Source organism: Zootoca vivipara, chromosome 7 (assembly GCF_965207765.1).
Source record: "Zootoca vivipara chromosome 7, rZooViv2.hap1.1, whole genome shotgun sequence".
Lineage (NCBI taxonomy): Eukaryota > Metazoa > Chordata > Lepidosauria > Squamata > Lacertidae > Zootoca > Zootoca vivipara.
The window spans coordinates 76330520-76353661 of NC_142590.1; the positions used below are offsets into that span (position 1 = coordinate 76330520).

General features: G+C 41.0%; 1 protein-coding gene across 1 annotated transcript in view; it reads left to right on the top strand.

The window, feature by feature from the left end:
- ARFGEF2 (ARF guanine nucleotide exchange factor 2) overlaps window positions 1–23142 on the top strand; it is a 47271-nt gene that overhangs the window by 12240 nt on the left and 11889 nt on the right. The window contains exons 5-28 of the mRNA XM_035122146.3: window positions 263–442; window positions 1456–1675; window positions 4102–4173; window positions 4486–4649; window positions 5699–5829; window positions 6362–6596; window positions 6847–6946; window positions 7661–7800; window positions 8427–8535; window positions 9427–9628; window positions 10478–10589; window positions 11012–11217; window positions 12695–12779; window positions 12878–13049; window positions 14635–14786; window positions 15143–15271; window positions 16054–16212; window positions 17371–17518; window positions 17988–18087; window positions 18593–18633; window positions 18729–18898; window positions 20126–20277; window positions 20398–20570; window positions 22186–22346. Of these exons, the coding sequence (XP_034978037.3) occupies window positions 263–442; window positions 1456–1675; window positions 4102–4173; window positions 4486–4649; window positions 5699–5829; window positions 6362–6596; window positions 6847–6946; window positions 7661–7800; window positions 8427–8535; window positions 9427–9628; window positions 10478–10589; window positions 11012–11217; window positions 12695–12779; window positions 12878–13049; window positions 14635–14786; window positions 15143–15271; window positions 16054–16212; window positions 17371–17518; window positions 17988–18087; window positions 18593–18633; window positions 18729–18898; window positions 20126–20277; window positions 20398–20570; window positions 22186–22346 (3513 nt within the window). The remainder of the gene's footprint in view (window positions 1–262; window positions 443–1455; window positions 1676–4101; window positions 4174–4485; window positions 4650–5698; window positions 5830–6361; window positions 6597–6846; window positions 6947–7660; window positions 7801–8426; window positions 8536–9426; window positions 9629–10477; window positions 10590–11011; window positions 11218–12694; window positions 12780–12877; window positions 13050–14634; window positions 14787–15142; window positions 15272–16053; window positions 16213–17370; window positions 17519–17987; window positions 18088–18592; window positions 18634–18728; window positions 18899–20125; window positions 20278–20397; window positions 20571–22185; window positions 22347–23142) is intronic.

The window sequence follows — 23142 nt, forward strand, 5'->3', positions numbered from 1 at the left end:
TCATTTGCTCCCCAAAACATTGTGAATGTTTCCCTTAATCTTTGGTCAAAGACTGCTTTTTCTCAATAGTGCTATAAATTGCCAGTACTGCTACTATAATACTTTTTTAATTAATTTTAAGTTATGGGACTATGGGAAGGCAAGAGCCATGCTGACCTTATGATTGATTGTTCGTTGTTCAGAACACTATATTTAAAATAAGTTTTGTTCCCATTTGCTTAGATGTCTTTATTGTGGTGTATGTTGTGTTTCCCCCCTCCAGGCTCTTCTCACTGCTGTCACGTCCCCGTATATCGAAATTCACGAAGGAACAATCCTTCAGACTGTTAGAACTTGTTACAACATTTATCTAGCCAGTAAAAATCTCATTAATCAAACAACTGCCAAGGCTACTCTCACTCAGATGCTGAATGTCATTTTCACCCGGATGGAAAACCAAGCTGTATGTAGTAAATGTTTTATCAATCTGACTTTTATGTACATCATTTAATTGTTATATTACTGCTCCTTCTCCTCTGAGCTATTGTCATCCGATTCATATTTGGAAGCGTGTTGCGGGCTTGCAAGCTCCCTCTTCCCCGCTTGCATGCCAATTATGTGCTCTCTTTTCTGCTTTGTCTTAACCATAGTTCATCATGACGTCTCAATCAGGCAGACCATAGTTATCATCAACCAAGAATTCCTGCTAAACCATAGTTTGCAAAACTCACTTCAAGCCATGATTTCACATCCATGATTTGTAGGCAATTCCTAATTTGTGCTAACCATACTAGACCTTGTTCAGACATCAAAGGAAATAGCAAATCACAAAGAAGAGGAAGGACTTTCTCAATTTTGATGTTACATTGTAGTATTCCACGCTGTGATTTAGAGTAGGGATGGAGAACCTGTGGTCGTCTAAATGTCACTGGACTACATCATCCCCAACCAGTATGGCCAGTGGTCAGGGATGATGTAGTCCAACAACATTTGGAGAGCTACTCTTTTCCCATCCTTGGCTTAGAGAATAAGGACTCTGCTGTGTTGTGAGCTCACAGGTGATCTTTTATCATGAACATTGTATGTGCCCAACTACTTCTTTGTTGTACTGTGGTTTCGCCGTGCTGTGATTCCTCTCCAAATATGAGGAACTTTGCAAGCAAAGACAACTGTCCTTCTTGTTTCAGAGGTTGGATTTAAATTATATAATTTCCTTAAAATCTGTTTTCATTAAATATTTATAGTTTGTACCTTGTAGACTTAAATGTTCTGTATGCTGGAACTCCAAAGTCATTTTGGAAAATAACCCTTACTGTCTTACATAAATGTTAAAACTGAAAGCCTCTGTATTGAACTGATGCAATAGGAAGGTGTATGGTTTTTGAAGCATGCTGCATTATTTGGTTCTGCCCCCTATTGACTATTACTTTGTTATATACCTGATGAATACAGTATTTTTCTATCTTGGTTGTTTAGATACAAGAGGGAAGAGACCTGGAAAAATCAAATCAACAAAAACCCCAGTCTCCCATGATTCATAGTGCTTCAGGGTCTCCCAAATTCGGCCGATTGAAATACAGCCAGCATGGAAGCAGACCCTCGACTCCTGTCAAAACAGACTTGACTAATGGCGAGCCTGAAAGAAAAGAAAATGGAGACCAGAAACCAGAGGACAGTTTGACACCTTCTGTATTGGGTAAGAAAACTTCCTGTATTGGGGCTGACTTAGCTTGTCACCCATAGTTTTCTGAAGCCATGCCCAAGTTTGTTATGTGCCAGTTTCAGCACAAAGATCCTGGTTTAGCTTAAGCGTTGCGTTACATCCAGGGAACTCTGGCATAATATTAGGTAACGGATCAGGAAAATAAGTCAGGATCTGGCACTGAGCCTGGGTTCTCTGGTTCAGATGTAGCAGAGAGCTCCAGCTTAATGCAAGGCAGGGCTTTTCTGTTGAATCTGGGATGGGATGGAATGGGAGGATAGGGGAGCTATGGCTTGGCAGCATTCAAACAATCTTCCAAGGCTTTACAAAGTAAAGTGATTTGTCTACAAGGATAATGCTGATTTACACTTCCTCTTAAGATACTCTCATATACCTGAGAGCTGTTACAGCAGGGATGGGGAAGCTATGGTTCCTTCAGATGTTGTTGAATCCTAACATCTGTATTCTCTTACCATCGGCCATTTGGGCTAGTACTGATGGGATCATGAGTCTCACCCTGTTTTATGATACTCCCTTTTAAAATGGTTATGTAGTCACTTTCCTTTTATAGCCTGTATCACTTGCCCAAAAAATGACTCAAATTCCCTCTGATCCCCAGCTGTAGTACTTGTTGCTTCATCAAAGCTTTCAGCAGCAGGCTGGCTATTTCTCAAAGCCTTGTAGCTCCAAGAAGTGTAATTTATCTGTCGGTTCTAACATTCTCTATCAAATTGCAGCTTTTGGGTGCCAAATGTTAGTCTAATGGAATTGGGCATCGTTAAAAAGTATGTTGGATAGGTGAATGGTTGACAAAAAACAATGCAAGGCATTTTTTAAAAAAACAAATCAATCACAATAAACAACTGCTAGATTTTCCAGCTTATTGGATGCCGTGATTTGTCAAGATATGTAAAAGCATTCATTTGTGTAGCTGTAGGGCAGGTGTGGCTCACTTGTGGCCATCCAGATGCTGAGCTTCAAGTACTATTCCTAAATAGGACTCTATTTGTTGTAGACTAATCTACAGATTGCAGCATCAGAAAAAGAGAGAGAATAAATTTTAATTATGAGACCAAGCTAATTGTGTTAAGATAAAAACAATATTTTCACATATCGGCAATATTAATCCTTATAGTCTCTCTATTAAAATGCAAAATCTTCTATTTTGATTTGTATTTCTTGTACAAACAAGTAGTTTGTTACCTGCTAATAGATCTCACTTCCTAGCTCAATATCTTGAACGTTATCTCTTTTTTTAGTGGATTCTAATTGCCAACCTTTATTTTTAAAAGAGTATATAGTAGAAAGTATTGTATTTGGCATCAAATGTAAGTTCTTTCAGATATCATCCATTTGACAGATATTCTAGGAAATGATTGACATATTGGCCCAATTTAATAATAATTGACTGCACCAAAACTGATATTTTTTTTCTAGGATGATTGAAGTAAGTACTGTGCTCTGAATCCCAAATATTCGTTCTCATGTGTCTTTCAGTGGGAAGTAAAAATTCTACAGTGGTGGGACTTGTATAATAGCCATTTTAACCCTATTTTACTGATACAAACACAGTTTTAGCCTTTAAAACTGACACCAAGTGAGTCCAAGTGCCTTGGTGTTCTACAAAGCATTCTCTGACATAGCAATGTTACCTTACTGTGCTACTTGATTCTTCAGCCGTGTGAACAGCTTGATCAAAATTGTTTTTCATGTGACTTCCATAATAGCTAAGAACCACTGGCGCTTAGCCATCCTTAAAAGAGGAGCGCAGAGCAGAATCAAATTGCCCGTAAGATCTAGCTCAAAATATAACACACTTATCTAGTGAACTGACTTCCTGCTATGTAGAGGCTCTGTTAAGGCAGTTTCCCCCACAGCCACCTGATGTCCTGTGTCCAGGTGAAGATGCATTTGCGAGGAACATTTGGAAGCCTTAAAATGCTTTTGATAGTTCTTTGGCAAGTGAGGCTTGCTGTCAGTGCCGATCAATTGATTGGTGGTGACAACAGACCTGCTGGAATCGGTTGCTGTGTAGAGTTCCCCATTGGAAACTCTATAGTTCTGTCCGTACGTTCCCATAGCAAGCTTGCTGTAAATGTCAAACAGCTTTAGGGCTCCTGTGTGAAATAAGTCTAAATATCTCTAATCAGCTTTTCCTAACCAGGGCTTTGTGCTCTCTCTCTCTCTCTCTCTCTCTCTCTCTCTCTCTCTCTCTCTCTCTCTCTCTCTCTCTCTCTCTCTCTGTGTGTGTGTGTGTGTGTGTGTACACAGTATATGTACACACACACACACACACACACATATATATATATACTGTAATCCTAATCTCTGATCTTATGTAAATTGTTGAAACCAATTTTTAAAAGAGAAGGCTAAATTGCAACATTTTTCAAATGACTTATTGATATATGTTTTATCAGAAGAAGAAACTGATGAAGGCAAAGAAATTGTTAAAGGAATCTTGGAGGATGTGGTGACATCTGCAGTTGGAGGTAAAATTTCGTTGGAGAAGTCTATCTTTCTTCATTCCTTTCCTAAGAGATTGACTCATTCTTAAAACCTTTCCTCCAAAACTACAAATCCTGAGAAAAGTATATTAGCGTTCTGTGCAGGAGCAGCGCTAGTGACTTGCCACCAATAGGATTCTATATCTACTAATCTCCCATATATAAGATAGGATAAGTACTATCTAATAGTTGAGCAGTACTTCCCCCCCCCCCTTTCTTTTAGCTGGTGTGAATGAAATTATATATCGAGGACGCTGTTTATATTAAAAAATACTGCATTTCCCCCCCCTCCTGCAGCTTCTTTAGAAGAAGAAATGAAAAAGCAGTCTCTTCCTGAATCGGTTAGGATTTTATCTGACTTGGCAAGTGCAGTTCCTGCCTCTCCTGGTGGTATTAATGAAAACACACAAGCAAATGGAATTCCTGATGATAGACAGTCTGTCTCCTCCACGGATAATCTGGTAGGAGGCTTAAGTGTACAGTAAACGTAATGCAAAGCTCCTAACTTTCTGAGAGTAATTAGTAGGAGATCAGTTGGACCACAGGATACTCACACACCAAAATGTGTGAAAGGACATATCCCCACTACTTTAATAGATTTTCCATAGAAATGTGATTTGGGTACATATTATCATTAAGTATAGTATGAAGCTTAATATAATATGAAGCTTATATGACAATCCTTATTCAGTATTGTTCTTGAAAGCAAAACCTTACTTTAACAGGGCTGTAAAATAAAAAGCTGCTTGAGACAAAGTAGGATCTTTAGTCAATCTACTGTACCTCAGTTTTACGTGCAGTGACAAACAGCAACTTTCCAGACCTATGTGGAGAAGCCAGGGATTGAACGTAGGACCTTCTGCATGCAAATCGTGCGTTCTGCTGAGCTGTAGCCCTTCTGTAGTGGAATTCTAAAGGCTTGATTGTTTTCTTTGTGCAATTTATTTTGCAGGGGGCTGGTCTGCTTAATGTAACCACAAATCTGACAATATACACACTTTTCCTTCTATTCAAACAACTGCATTTGAATGTCATGCTAGACCTTGTTTGAATATTATGAGTCTGAGCCTCCGTGAGCCATGGACTTGTGCACCCCTTTCGGCATGGCAATACGAACGGAAGCATCTGCTGCTTCTTTTTAGAATAGTTAATAGTTGGGGGGGGGGAACAGCTTCATAAACTATGGTTTGAAGATGGCTGTGTTTCAAGAAACCATAATTAAGATTTATCAGTGTTTGCCTGAGTCCAGACATCATAATAAGCTGTGCTTAATTTGAAGTGCATGCCTCAGAACACAAGACTTGCAGCCATGCCAGAGGGGAGAGCACAAGCACAAGCACAAGGCTTACGCAGGCTTGATCCCATAATCAGGGTGCAGCATTACATCTGAGCAAGACTTTTATTTCCTTTTTTAAACTGATCTCAACAAAACATAAGTGTAATTCAAGTGCTACTTGTTCATATGTGTTTGTGTCTGAATCCAAACTAATTCTTTTGTTTCTTTGTCTAGGAAACTGATGTACCTGGACCTCAGGCAGCTGCTAGATTCTCCCATATCCTTCAGAAGGATGCCTTCCTTGTGTTTCGGTCATTGTGCAAGCTTTCGATGAAACCGCTTGGTGATGGGCCTCCAGATCCCAAGTAAAAAAGAAAATATTACATTTATTGATTTGTACACTATCCAGAATGAGACCTGAAGCAACACAGTTAAAAATGCATTCATAATTTAATTAGTTATCAGGCTGCATGTATGGTTGCTTTGGTGTATAGTATATTGTAGCCTTACCTATCTTGGGTGTAAACCTTCCTCATTTATGAAACTGCTAAGTCATGTTTTTCTAAAGTGATCCAAGATTGCTGGACCACATCTAAATTCTGATACATGCTCAAGGGAACAGCTGCATGCCTTGACTTCAAAGAGAGAGAAAACATACTATTCTCTCCTCTGCAGCAGAGGGAGACTAACTTTGTGTATAGGTTCTCTACTTGATTTGTATGTTTGCTGTCAAGTAAGATATGTGTGTGTGTGAGAGAGAGAGAGTGAAATTAAGTTGTAGAGATGAGATGAGAGAAAGCTCAGGGCTGTGAGATGGTTCCGGCTGATAGAAGTTTATAACAAAGAGCTTATAACAAGATATTGTTTTGACTCTGTTCTTCTGCTTCCTATTTTTAGATCCCATGAACTACGCTCTAAAATAGTGTCTCTCCAGCTGTTGCTTTCGGTTTTGCAAAATGCTGGTCCGGTCTTCAGGACACATGAAATGTTTATAAATGCAATCAAGCAATACCTCTGTGTAGCATTATCTAAAAATGGAGTATCTTCCGTTCCTGACGTCTTTGAGCTCTCCCTTGCCATCTTCCTCACCCTTCTCTCAAACTTTAAGATCCATTTGAAAATGCAGATTGAGGTAAGAAGGTTTTGGTTTTTTCTCTTGCTTCAGATGCTTGATACTCTCCTTAAGTTCAGTTCAATAGTAATATGAAACTGTCTCTGCATATGGATCATGAATCAACCCGGTATGTTCTGTATTTGAATGTGTGTGTGTGTGTGTGTGTGTGTGTGTGTGTGTGTGTGTGTTCAGAACTTTTAACGATATCCTTGGAATGTATGCCTGGGGTACAGACCTTGCACCTACTTTTCCTATTTGTATTCAACAGGTATTTTTCAAAGAGATCTTCCTGAACATTTTAGAAACCTCTTCCAGTTCCTTTGAGCACAAATGGATGGTAATTCAGACCTTGACTAGAATTTCTGCAGGTAAGTAATTTTATAACATCATCAAGAAATTTCCCTTTTGTCTTTCACTGTGCTAAGTGTTTTGCAGTATTTCTCCCCGTAACAAGTGGGAAGTCTGCTAAAGACTGGTAGTGACTGGTTCAAGGTAATCAATCCACCGTGCTTTCTGGCTGTGCAGGGAGTCTCTCGTGTCCAGTTCAACCAATGTCCAGTTCAGCCAAAGGGCAGACACTGGAGGCGTTTGGAATATAGAGTCAAATAAGTGGGAAAAGGGGTCTTCAAGGGGTTTGGATGTCAACTGGGTATTTCCTGCCTTCCAGCAGTGGCTGGTGGGATGGGGTGGAGCTTCCTTCCTGACACCAAAATTGCTTGTTACCTGGATTTGGCAGGCATGGGGCATTGCTGTGACAAGGTCAGAGTTGCACCAATGCACCATCGGAGCAAGCCTGGCTCTCCCACCAGTGCATATGCACAGCCCTAGTCTTGCTTTTTGCTACTAGTGCAGGCCTTTTTTGATGTGAGGGAAAATAGTTCAGAAAATGTAATCCAGCTCTGATATAATAATGCAAACAGTGGCTTGTATTATTCCTTCCCCACCCTTTCCCCCAGTATGTTTCATAGGTATTAAATTTTGGGGGGCGGGGGAGAATCCTGTCACAATAGTCTGTTGTCTGCATACATTGTTCCCAGACACCTCAATTTTCATAATCTGTTTTTTGTTTTGTTTTGTTTTAGATGCTCAGTGTGTAGTGGACATATATGTGAACTATGACTGTGATTTGAATGCTGCTAATATTTTTGAACGGCTAGTAAATGACTTATCTAAAATTGCCCAGGGAAGGAGTGGACATGAGTTAGGCATGACACCGCTGCAGGTAAGACTCATCTGTGCAATTCCCACTTTGTTCAGTGATGCTTGCTCTCAGTTAAGTATATTGGCAGCCTTGTGTTAGTATCTTGTATGTATCCCACCCACTTGTCTATTTGCTCACAAAGAGTTTAGGAGTGCACTTAGTTTCATGACAATTGAACGTGGAGCCAAACTTGAGTAGAAGTGTAAAGCGATGCCCTTGAAGATAACTCAGAAACTGGTCCAAAATGCAGTAGCCAGATTACTGGTTGGGGTTCCATTTATAGCTCGCATAACCTCAAATTTTAAAAAACTGCATCAGTTATCGCAAGCGTCCTCAAACTCGGCCCTCAGATGTTTTTGGCCTACAACACCCATGATCCCTAGCTAGCAGGACCAGTGGTCAGGGATGATGGGAATTGTAGTCTCAAAACATCTGGAGGGCTGAGTTTGAGGAAGCCTGAGTTATCGGTTGGTTCCCAAACCGAATTCCAAGTATTTGCAGTAGCATTTAAAGGCAAAAACAACTTAGGCCCCAAATAGCTGAAAGGCTATGGCTTTTTTCGTTTTTTGTTTTTAATATTCTGAGGTTCCAAAGATCTCGACCTGTTAACATTGTAATTGTTCTTTCTCCACATATTTTGTGTACAGGAACTAAGCCTACGGAAGAAAGGTCTTGAATGTTTGGTCTCTATATTAAAGTGCATGGTAGAATGGAGCAAAGACCTATATGTGAACCCCAACCATCAGGCCAGCGTTGGTGAGAAATCAATCTTTTTCTGTACCCAAAACCCTACTTAAAATAGCTGGAAGCTGGAGTGAAATGATTTGTGGCTTTGTATATGTTACCTAAAGCTGGCTTCTGTTTTTTTAGGCCTTGTATTATCTTAGAATTAGAATTTTCTGGTGCAAGTTTTGTGACTTTTTAATATCAGGGGATTGCCAGCGAATAATTAAGAGCATAAGAAGAGCCCAAAAACCAGCATCCCATTCCCACCAGCTGCTTATTGGAAGCCCACAAGCAGGCCCTGAACGCAATAGCACCCTCCCCACTTGCTTTCGCGGATTAGCAAGATGAAAGATCCCTTTGTGATTGGGCAACTGTGGCTCTGTACCTAGATCAGAGGTGGGGAACTGGCCTGCCCCCTGTGGGCCATTTTTGACAGATGGGCATGGCAACCCATGTCAATCATGCAATGTCAGGTAGTATAAATCTCAGCCCGTGGCAACTGGTAGAGGTCTATATCTGATCCTAGTGCCGTGCAGTTACTTTGTTTATCTCCAATCTTTGCACTATGGTGCCTAGGACTGAAGTCACTTATCTCCAATCTTGGCACTTAATGCTTGGATTGGAGATCGCAGGTGTCCGTGCATGATGTCATATGACGTCAGTTGACTGACAGGTGGGCTTGGTTTGCCCAGCATGGTCTCTGGGTTAGATTCAGAGTACCTCAATACTCCCTGCAGGAAGACAACTGCTGTACTGATGGGAAACTTGGAAGATAGTGGCTGGGTGTATTGGCTGACCTCTTGAGCTGTGTCTAAGACCACATAGGTGGTGTGAGTGTCCGTCCGTTTGGAGAGCCCACACGCTTTTACCTACGCATTATTTGGGAATATGTGTTTACGTCCCCTTTTTTTTTACATGCAGGTCCAGACAAGCCTTCGGAACATGAAATGGGAGAAGTCAAATGTTTAGATATTGGGGGACGAAGAAGTAGTGCAAGCTCCTTAGATTCAACAGTCTCCTCTGGAGTTGGAAGTGTTGGCACCCAGACTGCTGTCCCTGATGATCCTGAGCAATTTGAGGTGATCAAGCAACAAAAAGAGATAATTGAGCACGGGATTGAACTGTGAGTTGAACCCATTGCTAAAATAGCTTTAAAATGGCTTTTCTAATCGAACTTTTTAACTTTTTACTGCTTTATTTGCTGTGCATTTTAACAGTGAAAAGAAAAGGAAGCTGGTACCAAGCAATCAACAAGAATTGAACTTCAGATTGGCGCCAAATTTATTGCATTGAGAGTTTCACATTTGTATTCATTCAGTAAATTTCCCATTTTTCAGAATACATAAGAGTGCAAATGTGCTGTTTTATTTTTTTTAACTTCTTGCATCTTTTAATGTACTGGAATTCCCACCCCCCAATTTTATGATTTTATCTTTGAGAAAACCCTAGAGTGGCTTACAAAATGATGCAGTGTATACATTTTAGGAAATATATAAATGTTCGACAAAGATTGTTAAACATTTCTGTTTAGTTGATTTAACATTTCTGTGCCTACTGAGCCAATTCCATCCTACTGAGCAATACGTTAAAATCAGTAACTGCTTCCCATTCGTTTTGTCCATTCTTACAACTTGTAAAACTCCCTTTAAAAGCAAACACCTGCTTTCTGTTTTTTGTGGCTACATTAGCCATTACTATCCCCTAAAATTATACAGTCCTGTCAGTATATTTCTATATGAAGTCCTGGGATTCCCAGTTCAAGTTTAACTCTCGTTTGTAGTTCATAAGTTTTTAACTACATTTTAGAAAGGGGGCTGCTAGGGCTGCAGGGGGAATTCAAAATATCATAATAAAATAAATAACAATTATGCTAAACCTGGTATTTTCTGTCAGTGTTTGAGAGTCCAGGAGACTGATTTTCTGCATCAAATTGATCTATCCTTTTCCTCCTTGTTCTGTCTCTAAACTATAGATTTAATAAAAAGTCCAAGAGAGGGCTGCAGTATTTGCAGGAACAGGGAATGCTTGGTGTAACAGCAGAAGACATAGCACAGTTTCTGCACCAAGAAGAGCGCCTGAGTTCTGTAAGGCTGAATCTTACATTGTTCAAAAATCACATGCTTTTGTTAATGCTATACACATACATGCTTTTCACAGCTGTTTCCATGTGGGGATGTGAGTGTGTAAATATCACACTAATGAGGTTTTTGGTGGCGTTTCGGGACCAGGCATTGATAACCAGATTGACAGCTAATGATATTTAATGGAGGGACAAAAGTCCTTAATCACTTCATTATTGTCATTATAATGAATTAAATTTGTATATGCCTTTCATTCAGAGATCACAGGGCAGTTCACAACATAATGTGAATGTGATGGTGAAATGTGATGATTTTGTAATGTAATATATTTGAAATGTAAGAGGGGAAATTATCAAAGTTGCTACCTTTACAGTATTTCATACATTTCTCTTCTTTCTTTCTTTCTTTGCTTTGTTTTCTGTTAGAGCCAGGTGGGAGAATTTCTGGGGGACAGTAACAAGTTTAACAAGGAGGTGATGTACGCCTACGTAGACCTGCTTGATTTCTGCGGAAAAGACTTTGTCTCTGCTTTACGCATATTTCTGGAAGGATTTCGGTTACCTGGTGAAGCTCAGAAGATTGACAGACTAATGGAAAAGTTTGCTGCTAGATATATTGAATGCAACCAAGGGTAACTTGAAAGATATTGGATAAATCATAATAGAAATGAGTGCATTTTTGGAAGCAGCGGTTGGGAGAAGATACGGTTTAGTAAGACTAGCCAGGTCTTACTAAAGTATGAGTTGGATGAGTAGCCTTAATCATCCAGCTCATCAAGCAAAAGCAATTTGTAGACTACCATGTGTAGAATACCATATTAGGATATGGCTGACATATTCTAAAAGCAAAACATTTCTGTAGCCAGACCATAGAATTCTAAGAAAATTAGGGAAGTGCATCTGTACCTAAGGGAGAACTGATTCATAAGCTGATGTTGCTATTCTGGGATCAAACTAAATGAGACACCATTTAAGCAATTGGCAGTGGCCGTATATTCCAGGCATTGTGTCAGGGCTTGGGGAGCTGAGCCAGATTGGGACTCCTAACCTTTAGCATCGTCAACACCTTGTTTTTATTATATATGAGAATTTTCCCCCACCCCAATCAATTAGAACTTGGCAGCAACTTTGAAGGAAACCAACCGGAATCCAGATTTGATGAATACTTCAGACAGGACCACCTTACATAGAATAAGGTCACTTGTTCCTGACATAGCTTAAGTCATGTATCCAGTAGGAATGTTTAAGGTTCTTTATTATTTACACACATACACTTATATGATGAACATTATGTTTCAGTTCCAATATAAAAATGATATTAAAAACAGTAGAAAAATATAGTAGATTTAAAGCATTTTCTCTGATTCCCACTCTCTTACTGGGAATTTGTGGAATAAGATAATTGAATATCTTAAACACAAAGCATTTTTTTCCTCCATCCTCAAAACTCTAGGCCTAAAAATAAATTTAAAACTAATTGTTTCTTTTCCGCCTGCCTCGCCTCAAGGCACTCATCTTTTCCTGACTGACATTATTTCCAGTGTTTCAGAACAATCAAGGTCAGTGATTAGGCCTCAGACAGGGCAAGGGTACACAGAGAATGCTGGAACACAAAATTCAGAGACAGACAAACCATGTTCCATGCTCTTGTTTCTGTCAGGTCGGACAATTACCTTTATTTTTTTCCTGATGGAAAACTGGTGAGGCGTACCACACCTGAATTATATTCTTTTATAAAAACCCATTCATACAATCAGTAATTGCCTGAATGGCACTGCAATTTGACCCTTGATCACTGGGGAGGCACTGGATTTGGAAGAGCTCAGGAAGAATCTGGCTGCTGGTTCCCAGTTCTAGATATTCTGCAAGCATAGCTATTTTCTGGATGAACACAGTGATAATTGTCCTACTTGGCAGTTGCCTGTTAATATTTTGTGGAATTGTTATGGACTCGGGAGCAGTCTATAGTCACAGCTCAATGAACAGCATCTACATTTCAGTAGGAAATGCTGTAATAGAGTTTCTGATGGTGTTTTGAAAACGCACACATGAAGAGTTTATAATAACAAGACCTAGGATTCTAAAAACCTGCTTTTCTTCCTTTTCCAGTCAAATTCTGTTTGCGAGTGCCGACACAGCTTACGTTCTAGCATATTCTATCATAATGTTGACAACAGACTTGCACAGTCCCCAGGTATGTGTGTATGTATATAATGATACAGAATGGTTGCAAATGGGCTTCTACGTAACTCAGAACCTCTTTACCAGCTTTTGACTGTTTTGCCATAACAGGTGAAGAATAAGATGACGAAAGAGCAATATATAAAAATGAATCGTGGGATCAATGACAGCAAAGACCTTCCAGAAGAGTATTTATCTACCATCTATGATGAAATAGAAGGGAAGAAAATTGCAATGAAGGACGCAAAAGAATATGCAATCACACCAAAATCTACTAAGCCAAGTATGATGTTTTAGCCCTGAACCCTCAATAATCCTAGGCTTTTTGTTTAGTATGTTTTCATTGTTCAGCTTGCTAACTTCCTATTGTTGGCACAGAGGATACTTAGAATAACAAGGCGGTATAGTGGACAGAGGATATTGCGTAAGGAAGTCTGGGTTCAGATCCTTGCTCTGTTATCACTTGGATCACTTTGGGCCAGTGTATGTTTTAGCCATAGCTGCCTCAGAAAGTTGTTGTGAGGGTGAAACAGTCTTAACTCCTATGCTGCCAGTCTGGGCTTCTTGGAGGAGGAGCTGGTTCCAGATGTTGTGGAAACAAGAGGGAAATAGTCTGATGCTGGTCTGGCTGACCTTGCATTGGAGCAGGTGCTTTAGACTTGGCAGGCCTCCTTTCCTGCCAAAAGTTCCCCTTCAAAAATTTTGGACTACAACTCCCATCATCCCACCATGCCTATTGAACGCCCTGACTTGGGCTGGTTGCAGTTGTTCTTCCAAACATCTGGACGACACCAGGGTTGTTCCAGGCCTATGATTCTGTGTTCGCTGAATGTTCAGCAGCACAACTCTGTTTACCTGGCGGAGTTAGGTGGGAGATTGTTTCAAGCTGACATATAAAGTACTTTTACTTCATCATGCTGTCTGTGGAAGATTGAAATGAGACGAACAACATGCTCCTGTACTTATCTACTCAGTAGTAAGTCCCATTAAGTCCAAGAGGACTTGCTCCCAGGTACATGCGTGTAGGATTGCAGCCTAAAAGTCAAACCACTGCCACAGGAAAGAGAAAGTACAGGAATATAGCTGCTTAAAACAGATGATCTCTTCTTAATGCAAAGTTGAGTTGAGGAGGCTCAGATGGGGGGAATGAGATTCTTGCACATTGTGGCTGCCTCAGAGGAAAGGCTTCACTGGCATGTTAAACTGCCCATCTTGCTGGGTGAAGTGATTCCTAAGAAAAGTGTAGTCACCGAGTTGTCACTCTTCCCACATCATCATCATCATCATCACCATCATTTTATTTGTATGCCGCCTTTCCACAGTTAAAACAATGCTCAAGGCGGCTTACAATATGAAGGTCAAAATGAAGCAGCACCAAAAGCCTTATCTTCTTGCTACACCTGCTTGGGGCCAGCCAGAGTAACACAGCTTGAATAGTGGGTCATTTGCCACTTCTAAAATGGCAGATAAGGTTGAATCAGCAGTGGTAAACATCATGACTTCATCAAGGAGTAACACTATAATTGTTATGATGTTTAATTGAAACTGATAGGTTCTGAAGGAATGATATGGTCTGAGTGTGAAATGTATGATTTAGATTTGTCTTTTCTGGGAAGTGAAGCAGAAACATACTGAAACTGAATTTATTATATCCTCAGTATAATAATGAAAATGAATTTATTATATCCTCAGTATTTAATATGTTAAATTATGCATGGATTTAAGTTGCACATAAATTTCTTGATGGATATGGGAAGAAGATTTGTTTTTTAAAGACTACATACTCTTGATTTATCTGGAATGTGGCGTAGGTGTGCCAAAAGATACTTAATGCAGTTTTGTGGGGGGTTTGGGTTTTGTTTTTTTAGATGTAGCCAGTGAGAAGCAGCGAAGGTTGTTGTACAACCTGGAGATGGAGCAAATGGCAAAGACAGCTAAAGCTCTAATGGAGGCAGTAAGCCATGCAAAGGCACCTTTTACTAGTGCAACTCACCTGGATCATGTCAGGCCCATGTTCAAAGTGAGTATGGAACTGAAGTCATGGAAACCAGAGGTCAGGCTTCTTAAGCATCCTTTTGTCTTGGGACCATATTTGCACAGCATTCATTTAAGAAACAGTGGGTTTGCAGGGCTGTGCAGTGATAGACTTAATGTGTGTGAAATAATGGGGGGGGAGAAGGTACAGTCAGAAGATAGTCAAGAATGTTAAAAATATTGTAATGTTCCTGGTCTATGTCACATGACGTACAACAGTTCCTTTTTGACTTGACTTATGTCTATATTAAATAACTTTCTGGGGCAAAATATGGTTGAATTTAAAAAGCCAAATAGACTAAAGCCTCCCCCTTCTTCCTCTTCCCATCCTTTTTTCAATAGCTTGTGTGGACTCCATTACTGGCTGCTTATAGCGTGGGTCTTCAGAACTGCGATGACACTGAAGTTGCATCATTATGCTTGGAAGGAATACGCTGCGCCATCCGAATAGCCTGCATTTTTGGCATGCAGGTTGGTATAGAGTAGGCTTGCTGTATGTAGTAAGGTAAAGGGACCCCTGATTATTAGGTCCAGTCATGACCGACTCTGGGGTTGCGCTCATCTTGCATTACTGGCCGAGGGAGCCGGCGTACAGCTTCCAGGTCATGTGGCCAGCATGACAAAGCCGCTTCTGGCGAACCAGAGCAGCACACGGAAACGCCGTTTACCTTCCCGCTGTAGCGGTACCTATTTATCTACTTGCACTTTGATGTGCTTTCGAACTGCTAGGTTGGCAGGAGCTGGGACCGAGCAACGGGAGCTCACCCCATCGCGGGGATTCGAACCGCTGACCTTCTGATCGGCAAGGCGGTTTAACCCACAGCGCCACCCGCATGCTGTATGTAGTAGGGGTGTGCAAAAAGAGTTGTATGAATCCTCAACCCAGGAACCGAAGCCTTCTGTCAGATTTTGGGCTTGTTTGAGCCCAAAGCAAGATCTCTCCAAAATGCACACTGAACTAGAGATCTTCAGGGTGCTTCAGAGATTTGGATGTTTAGAAAACACTGCAGAATATCCATCCTATTCCCTTTTATACCTGCTTTAAAAGATTATTCCATCCACAGAACTCTCTCTTGTCTGGAGCCATATCCAAGTTAGTCACATGCCATCACCGAGTAACATGCCACCTTAATTCCATGTGCTTATTTCCTGAGTTACATATTTTTAGCAGGAGTGGTGGGGGTGAGGAATGCACATGCCTGTCTTTTACCATGGTTTATTTCTACTTCTGAATTCCCCCCCCCCCATTTTAGCTTGAACGAGATGCTTATGTGCAGGCACTTGCCCGCTTTTCCTTGTTGACTGCCAGCTCCAGCATCACAGAAATGAAACAGAAAAACATAGATACAATTAAGACTCTCATTACAGTGGCCCACACTGACGGCAACTACCTTGGAAATTCCTGGCATGAGGTAAGGAAGCATGTGCGCCTTTGCTGTGCGCTGTCAATTTTGAAGAAGTGTTACTGTATCTGACTGATCCGCTGATACGGGTTCTACATTTTCATGCATTTCTGTAGACTCAGAATTGATGCAGAAAACCCCTCATTGCATTTACATGTGGAACCAATCCCAGTGGGGCTTGCATTTGGCACCAAATTTTAACGGTGCCAAATAAGAGCCCTGCTTTCCAAAGAGCACTTGGGACCGCATTCTGATATTCTAGATGGTTCCTTTGTCTTTCTCTGCCCCACACTTGACATAATACAGTATATGACGATGTGTATGGGGTGGGCGTGGCTTGGGGAAAACAGTCTCGCTGGGCCTAATGAGACCTGTGAGCTAGACGTTCTCCACTGCTAAAGTACACAAAGCAATTCTGTAAATGAGCCCTGCTCATTGCCAATCCTAGGAAAAGTGAATTTCAAGACAGCATCAACTTTTCTGGGATATGGGTGTTTGAGGTTCCTTGAGATACAATTGTCAAAAGAAACCAAACATTTCTAGCTCCATAACTGTCTTCCACTTTTCAAAATAGCTTATCTGTTTCCTTAAAGTGCTAATTGGCTCTGTCTGCTAGACAGAGGACCCACAATGAAGAATGAAATCCTCTCTACCTGCCCAACTATATATTAGGTGAATTGTAATTCCAAGGGTTTAAGCTAGCTGGTCCTGAATTAGCGTTGCAAATTTAATCCTGCCGCCCCATGACTTTATTGGGCCAATGTGCCAAAAGCTATATTTTGAGGAAGAAGGGATTGTGGCTTAGTGGTGTTGGAAGCAAGAAGTCTCCTTTTCAGTCCCTGGCATTTCCAATTAAAATGATTGGGTAGGAAACTCCTTTGGCTGAGAACCCAAAGAGCTGCAGCCATCCATAGTAGACAGGAATTGGGTAAATGGACAATCTCGCCTGGATTGCATACTCATGTCAGAACTGCAGTTTTTGAAGTGGAGCAGATTCCATGGCCGGAGTGGAACATTGAGTGCCTGCACAGCAATTCCTTAGCATTAGAAGTGAATGGGGATGTGCCTGATGATGTGGAGTGTGGCATTTGCATTGGAGGCATTTTCTTGGTTCTGCAATCTGTAGTTGCTGACTTCAGTACTGAAATGCGCATTTGTTTTCATTAGATCTTGAAATGTATCAGCCAGCTGGAGCTAGCACAGCTCATAGGGACTGGAGTTAAAACACGCTACCTGTCTGGATCTGGGCGTGAAAGAGAAGGGAGCCTCAAAGGCTTCACATCTGGAGGAGAAGAGTTCATGGGTCTTGGACTAGGTGAGAAGATTAGCCTTGACTCTGTCTGTTCTCATGCCTAAGGATCCAGGTTAATTAAATAAAGGCATTTGTTGTCATAGCGAATTACCTGTTCCTTGATTTCAGACTGCTTTAACCTTAAAGACCCTCTGTTTAAAGTAATTAATGTCAGTGGCTCATTGAATTGCTGGTTTGGAAATAAGAAACAAGGGTAGATGATTAATCGTATATAGCTCATGCAGGGTGATATCTTTATTCATGTTGTCATTTTGGGAACAGGAAATAAAGCTTTCCCTAATTATTGTACCACATACAGTATTTTATAAGAGGACCACTTTGGTAGGTGAATTCTCAGACCGCTAGATGCTGTTATTCTTGGAGCCTGTTCCTTTGATTTTACAGTCTATAATTCAACTGGTATTGGTAGTTCACTGATGGTAATATATTTCATGTTAGATTTAACAATTATTGTTGGTTTCTTCCTAACTAGGTAACTTTGTTGGTGGAGGTGTTGATAGAAGGCAAATAGCCAGTATTCAGGAATCTGTGGGAGAAACCAGTTCGCAAAGTGTGGTAGTGGCAGTAGACAGGTATTACAGTAACCTTTTTTTTCTTTTTCTTTTTAAAGAAATATTGAAATATATGAAATGAATATATGAAATGAACAGTTTCCTGGTCTCTGATGCAGAGTAGTTAAAGATACCAAAGAAAGGGATTGAATGGGGATTATTGCTGGATGACCCTGTCCTGCCCCTCTTAAAAACAGCATGGCAGATTTTGCCCTAAATATAAACAACTATAATTAGTTTGGAGTTGCATAAAGTGAAGACTTTCCTATTGTAATTATTGGTGTGTGTGTGTGTGTTTATACATATAGTTTTAAATTCTATCAATGTTTAATTGTTTTTAATTATTGTTTCTTCTATGCTTTTAGCAGTTCTTATTCTTCCCCTGTAAGCTGCCTTGAGTCCCATCAGGAAAAACAGTGTTCTTCATTCTAGCATCACATAAAATTACAATACTGTAATATGTAATGGGCTTTTCCTAATGTTCTGTGTCTTGAGAATTAACTCTATATCTCAATTTATCCCACAGAATATTTACAGGTTCAACCAGACTGGATGGAAATGCAATAGGTATGTATGTTGGGGGGTGGGAATGTCCTAAGGCAAATAATAATTGCTTTGTACTATTTCAGGCTTATTGACATGTTTGGTCTCAAAATTTTCAGTGGACTTCGTTCGGTGGTTGTGTGCTGTTTCCATGGATGAGTTAGCTTCCCCTCATCATCCACGCATGTTCAGCTTGCAGAAGATTGTTGAGATCTCCTATTACAACATGAACAGAATTAGGCTGCAGTGGTCCAGGATATGGCATGTCATTGGAGATCATTTCAATAAGGTATTTCAGCATTTGAAACCTATTTCCTTTTCTGGTTCAAACACCAAGGTTAGCATGCACGCAACTGCATCGTTTCAAGACCCATCAAATTTACATGGCAATCTCTGATGGCATCAAATGAAATATAGACTTAGGTTGAACAAGATGGACTTCGAATCCACTCTGCCCAGACTACTAGGTAGAAAAATATTGCCGGCAGGTCCTACATAAAGCTTGACTGGCAAAACCGCAACTCTGCAAAGGCACACCCTTTGTTAATAGGAAGCTCTCCCAAGGGGCCTTGGGCAAAATTACAGACCGTTTTTAGCATAGGCAACGATTTCCATTGGACATGACTTATTTCTTGGCCAGAGCTCATGAGTCACACAGCCTTGGAATTTGGATAATCCCAAATATGGAATTGAACAGTGTTATGAAAATGTGTTAAGCCTGTAAGAAGAAACAAAAAGTTTAAGAAGTTGAAAGCCCTTTAGGGTGTGGTTGGACTTCCTATTTTCAGGCATGGACAGTTTGCTTTCTCCCTTACTGCTCCTTGTCAGCGCAAACAGGCTTGGTGCGATACAGAGTCTGCATTTAATTTTTCCTTCTTTTTAAAATGTATAGCCTTTTATATTACCGTGTGTCTTTCCTTAATGATTGGCTTGTCATAATTGTGCTCAAAGTTTCTGGATTTATGTCTTGATCATAAACAAAATTACAGGGAAACAAACACTACTCTGATTGATGATATTTACTGCCAAGCTCATTTTGATACTCTGCAAAGATTTGCGACTGGTGTATTTTGAGAATACCTTGATCGGGGTAGGGTGGGGCTGTTTCTGCCCATGGGCAATCTTTAGGGGGGCACTTGCCAGCTATGGGCAGAGACAAAAGGGGTTGGGGCAGTGGGCATGAGTTATACCTTTTCATAGTGGGTTGCATTTCCATCCTGGCAAAAGTTCTCAAGGAGGGCCTACAGCAGGGCCACTGAGTAGGGATGGTCTGTGAAGGAGAGGTTGCCTGGGAAGTGTGGCATAGCCTAGAAAGAGTTCCAGTGGATGAATAGGGAGACCCAGAGAGCCTGAGGTTCCCCAGTCCTGCCCCAGACTGTTTCTGACTGTCTTGTTAGCAGCATCATGCCCGTCATTTTTCTATGGACCAATCAGGTTGCAGGGCTGTATTTGTATAGTCCAATTTTCACTGGATATACACTTCTTCTGAGAGAATGCCTGTTTCTTTTTTTAATAGGTTGGTTGCAATCCTAATGAAGACGTGGCTATCTTTGCGGTTGATTCTTTGAGACAGCTGTCAATGAAGTTCCTTGAGAAGGGGGAGTTAGCCAACTTCCGATTTCAGAAAGACTTTCTGAGGCCATTTGAGCATATCATGAAGAAAAACAGGTTCGTCCTAATAACTTGAAATGTAAATGTGTTCTTTTATGCCAATGCAGATTCCTGTGGTGTCATCATGAACGATACCACAAATAAGGCAGTAATTATTATTATTTTCTTTTTCTTCAGGTCTCCTACAATTCGAGATATGGTAATACGCTGCATTGCTCAGATGGTAAATTCTCAAGCTGCTAATATTCGCTCAGGGTGGAAAAATATCTTCGCAGTATTTCATCAAGCAGCATCTGATCATGATGGGAATATTGTGGAGCTGGCATTCCAGTCAACGGGACATATAGTTAGTAAGTAAATTTTAGCAAGACTAATGTGCCAAATGATAATGGTAGAGGCCAACCTCAAAATTTTGAAACAATAACTTGTAGTATTCCTGTTCTCACATGTATTTCAAAAAATAATAAACCAGAGCCTAGGGCTTGCCGATCAGAAGGTCAGCAGTTTGCATCCCCGCGACGGGGTGAGCTCCTATTGTTTGGTCCCTGCTCCTGCCAAAGCATGTCAAAGTGCAAGTAGATAAACACTGTGTTTCCCCTTTTTTAATACGTAGTCATAAAGTAAGCCACAGCAGGGTTTTTCTATAAGTAAGAGAAGTAAGACGTACCCCGAAAGTAAGCCGCCATTGTTCCTGTCGCCTCCTCAGCCCCTCCTGCGTGCTCAGGGAGCCAGTGAACCAGCTATAGGCGCAGGAAAAAAACGTGCCTCTCACTGAGTTCTGCACTGCCTGCTCAGCGCGCAGGGAGAGGGGTGGGGGTGGGGAGCCTCTTCCTGCCCCTCTGGGAGCCAGCAAACCAGTGAGAGGTGCGGGAGAAAAAAACGTGTCTCTCACTGAGTTCTGCACTGCCTGCTCAGCATGCAGGGAGAGGGGTGGGGGAAAAGAAAGCCTCTTCCTGCCCCTCCTGTTGCTGACACGCAATAAAAATAAGACATCCCACCGAAAATAAGCCACCCCATGTTTTTTTTTTTTTTGAGGAAAAAAGTTATAAGACGGTGTCTTAAAAAAGGGGAAACACGGGTAGGTACCACTCCGGTGGGAAGGTAAACGGTGTTTCTGTGCGCTGCTCTGGTTCGGCAGAAGTGGCTTAGTCATGCTGGCCACTTGACCCAGAAGCTGTCTGCAGACAAACACCAGCTCCCTTGGCCTATAGAGCGAGATGAGCGCCGCAACCCCAGAGTCGTCCGTGACTGGACCTAACTGTCAGGGGTACCTTTACCTTCTAGAAAATGCTGGGTGGGGGGGTGGCTCCTTTATTTTGCTTTTAAAGGAAAACACATTTTAAGAAGGGATTGAAAAGCTCCTTATGAGAACAAGGAATCCAGCAGCCCACAACTTTGAAATTTCTGCAGCTGTAGGCTCACTGAAAGCATTGTATGATGTAGTTGTGTCAAACAAGTTCACTTTCAGAAACTGCCCACATTGTGTGACACCAGCTCTGGCACAGCGAGGCTTGCTGTAAATCTCTGCTTACCCTTAGGTGACATCCCTGCCTTGCCAACAGGTTTGTATGGGTTCCTGGGCTCTGCTGGATGGCTGTCCTCCCTTTTAAGACTGATTGGATTAGCAGGAGAAAGTTGCTGACAAAAGAAGTCCCCTGCAATTGCAATAAATTTCAACATACCTACTTACCTCTCTGGACCACCATAAATAGCTGCTGGACTTTGTGATGGGCTATAACTCATGCAAGTTGTGCAGGCCTGGTGCAACGGGGCCCCTCCTATAATTGCATTCATCTTGACTTCTTGCAATCAGTATTTATTAGGTAGAAGGACAAATGTTTGTATCACAATGTAACTCCAAGCCCTGTTGACCTGGTCTGCTTATGTTGTGTACCAACTGTATTCTAAAGCAGAGCAGAAATACAAAAGTAGTGATTTGTTTTTATTTCACATTTCCCTCCACAGCCAATATTTTTCAACAGCATTTTCCTGCAGCAATAGATTCGTTCCAGGATGCCGTAAAATGTTTATCAGAGTTTGCCTGTAATGCTGCCTTTCCAGACACCAGTATGGAAGCTATTAGACTTATTCGTTATTGTGCAAAATACGTTTCAGAAAGACCTCAGGTACTTTCCTCCCCTCATTTGTATTTCTGTACTTTTTCAGAGGCTCCGAAATATTTTCAGTATGTCTACCTTCCTCAATCCCTAAAGACCATTAGGCAACAAGGCAATGCAACCCAATTCCAGCAAGCCTTTTGGATAGGCTGTTTTTTTATGACCACTGCTTGCTTCTTTTTTTACTGTTTTGCGCTATTGGATTTTATTGATTTTACAAACTCTTTCCATTTTGGAGTGTGTGTTTTTTTTATAAAAAACAAACAAACCATGAAAGCTACCTTAGACAATTTGTATCGAATGATTTTATAAATGATTTTAGTAACAACAAATATATTATGTCACAGGCCTGCTTTAAATTAAGCCTGCACTAGTTATTATTGGGTAGCACAGGCATCCCCAAACTTCGGCCCTCCAGATGTTTTGGACTACAATTCCCATCTTCCCTGACCACTGGTCCTGGTTAGCTAGGGATCATGGGAGTTGTAGGCCGAAACATCTGGAGGGCCGCAGTTTGGGGATGCCTGGGGTAGCACCTTCTTAAATCATACTCAGAATAACATTATGATTGACTTCAGCCCATTGATTTTAACAGACCTACTCTGAGAATGATTTCGTTGGATGGTACCCATTATATTTCAGCAACTCTATCAAATCTTAGTTCCTTCCTCCTCCCACATTTCAAATTAAATATGAATGGGGAATCTCTACCATTTTTGCCTAGTGGCTTGGGCAGAAAAATGTCCCACCAGGAGGGATATTAATTTGTTGTGAGGTTACGGAGCGATTTGCTTGTGTGTGAAAC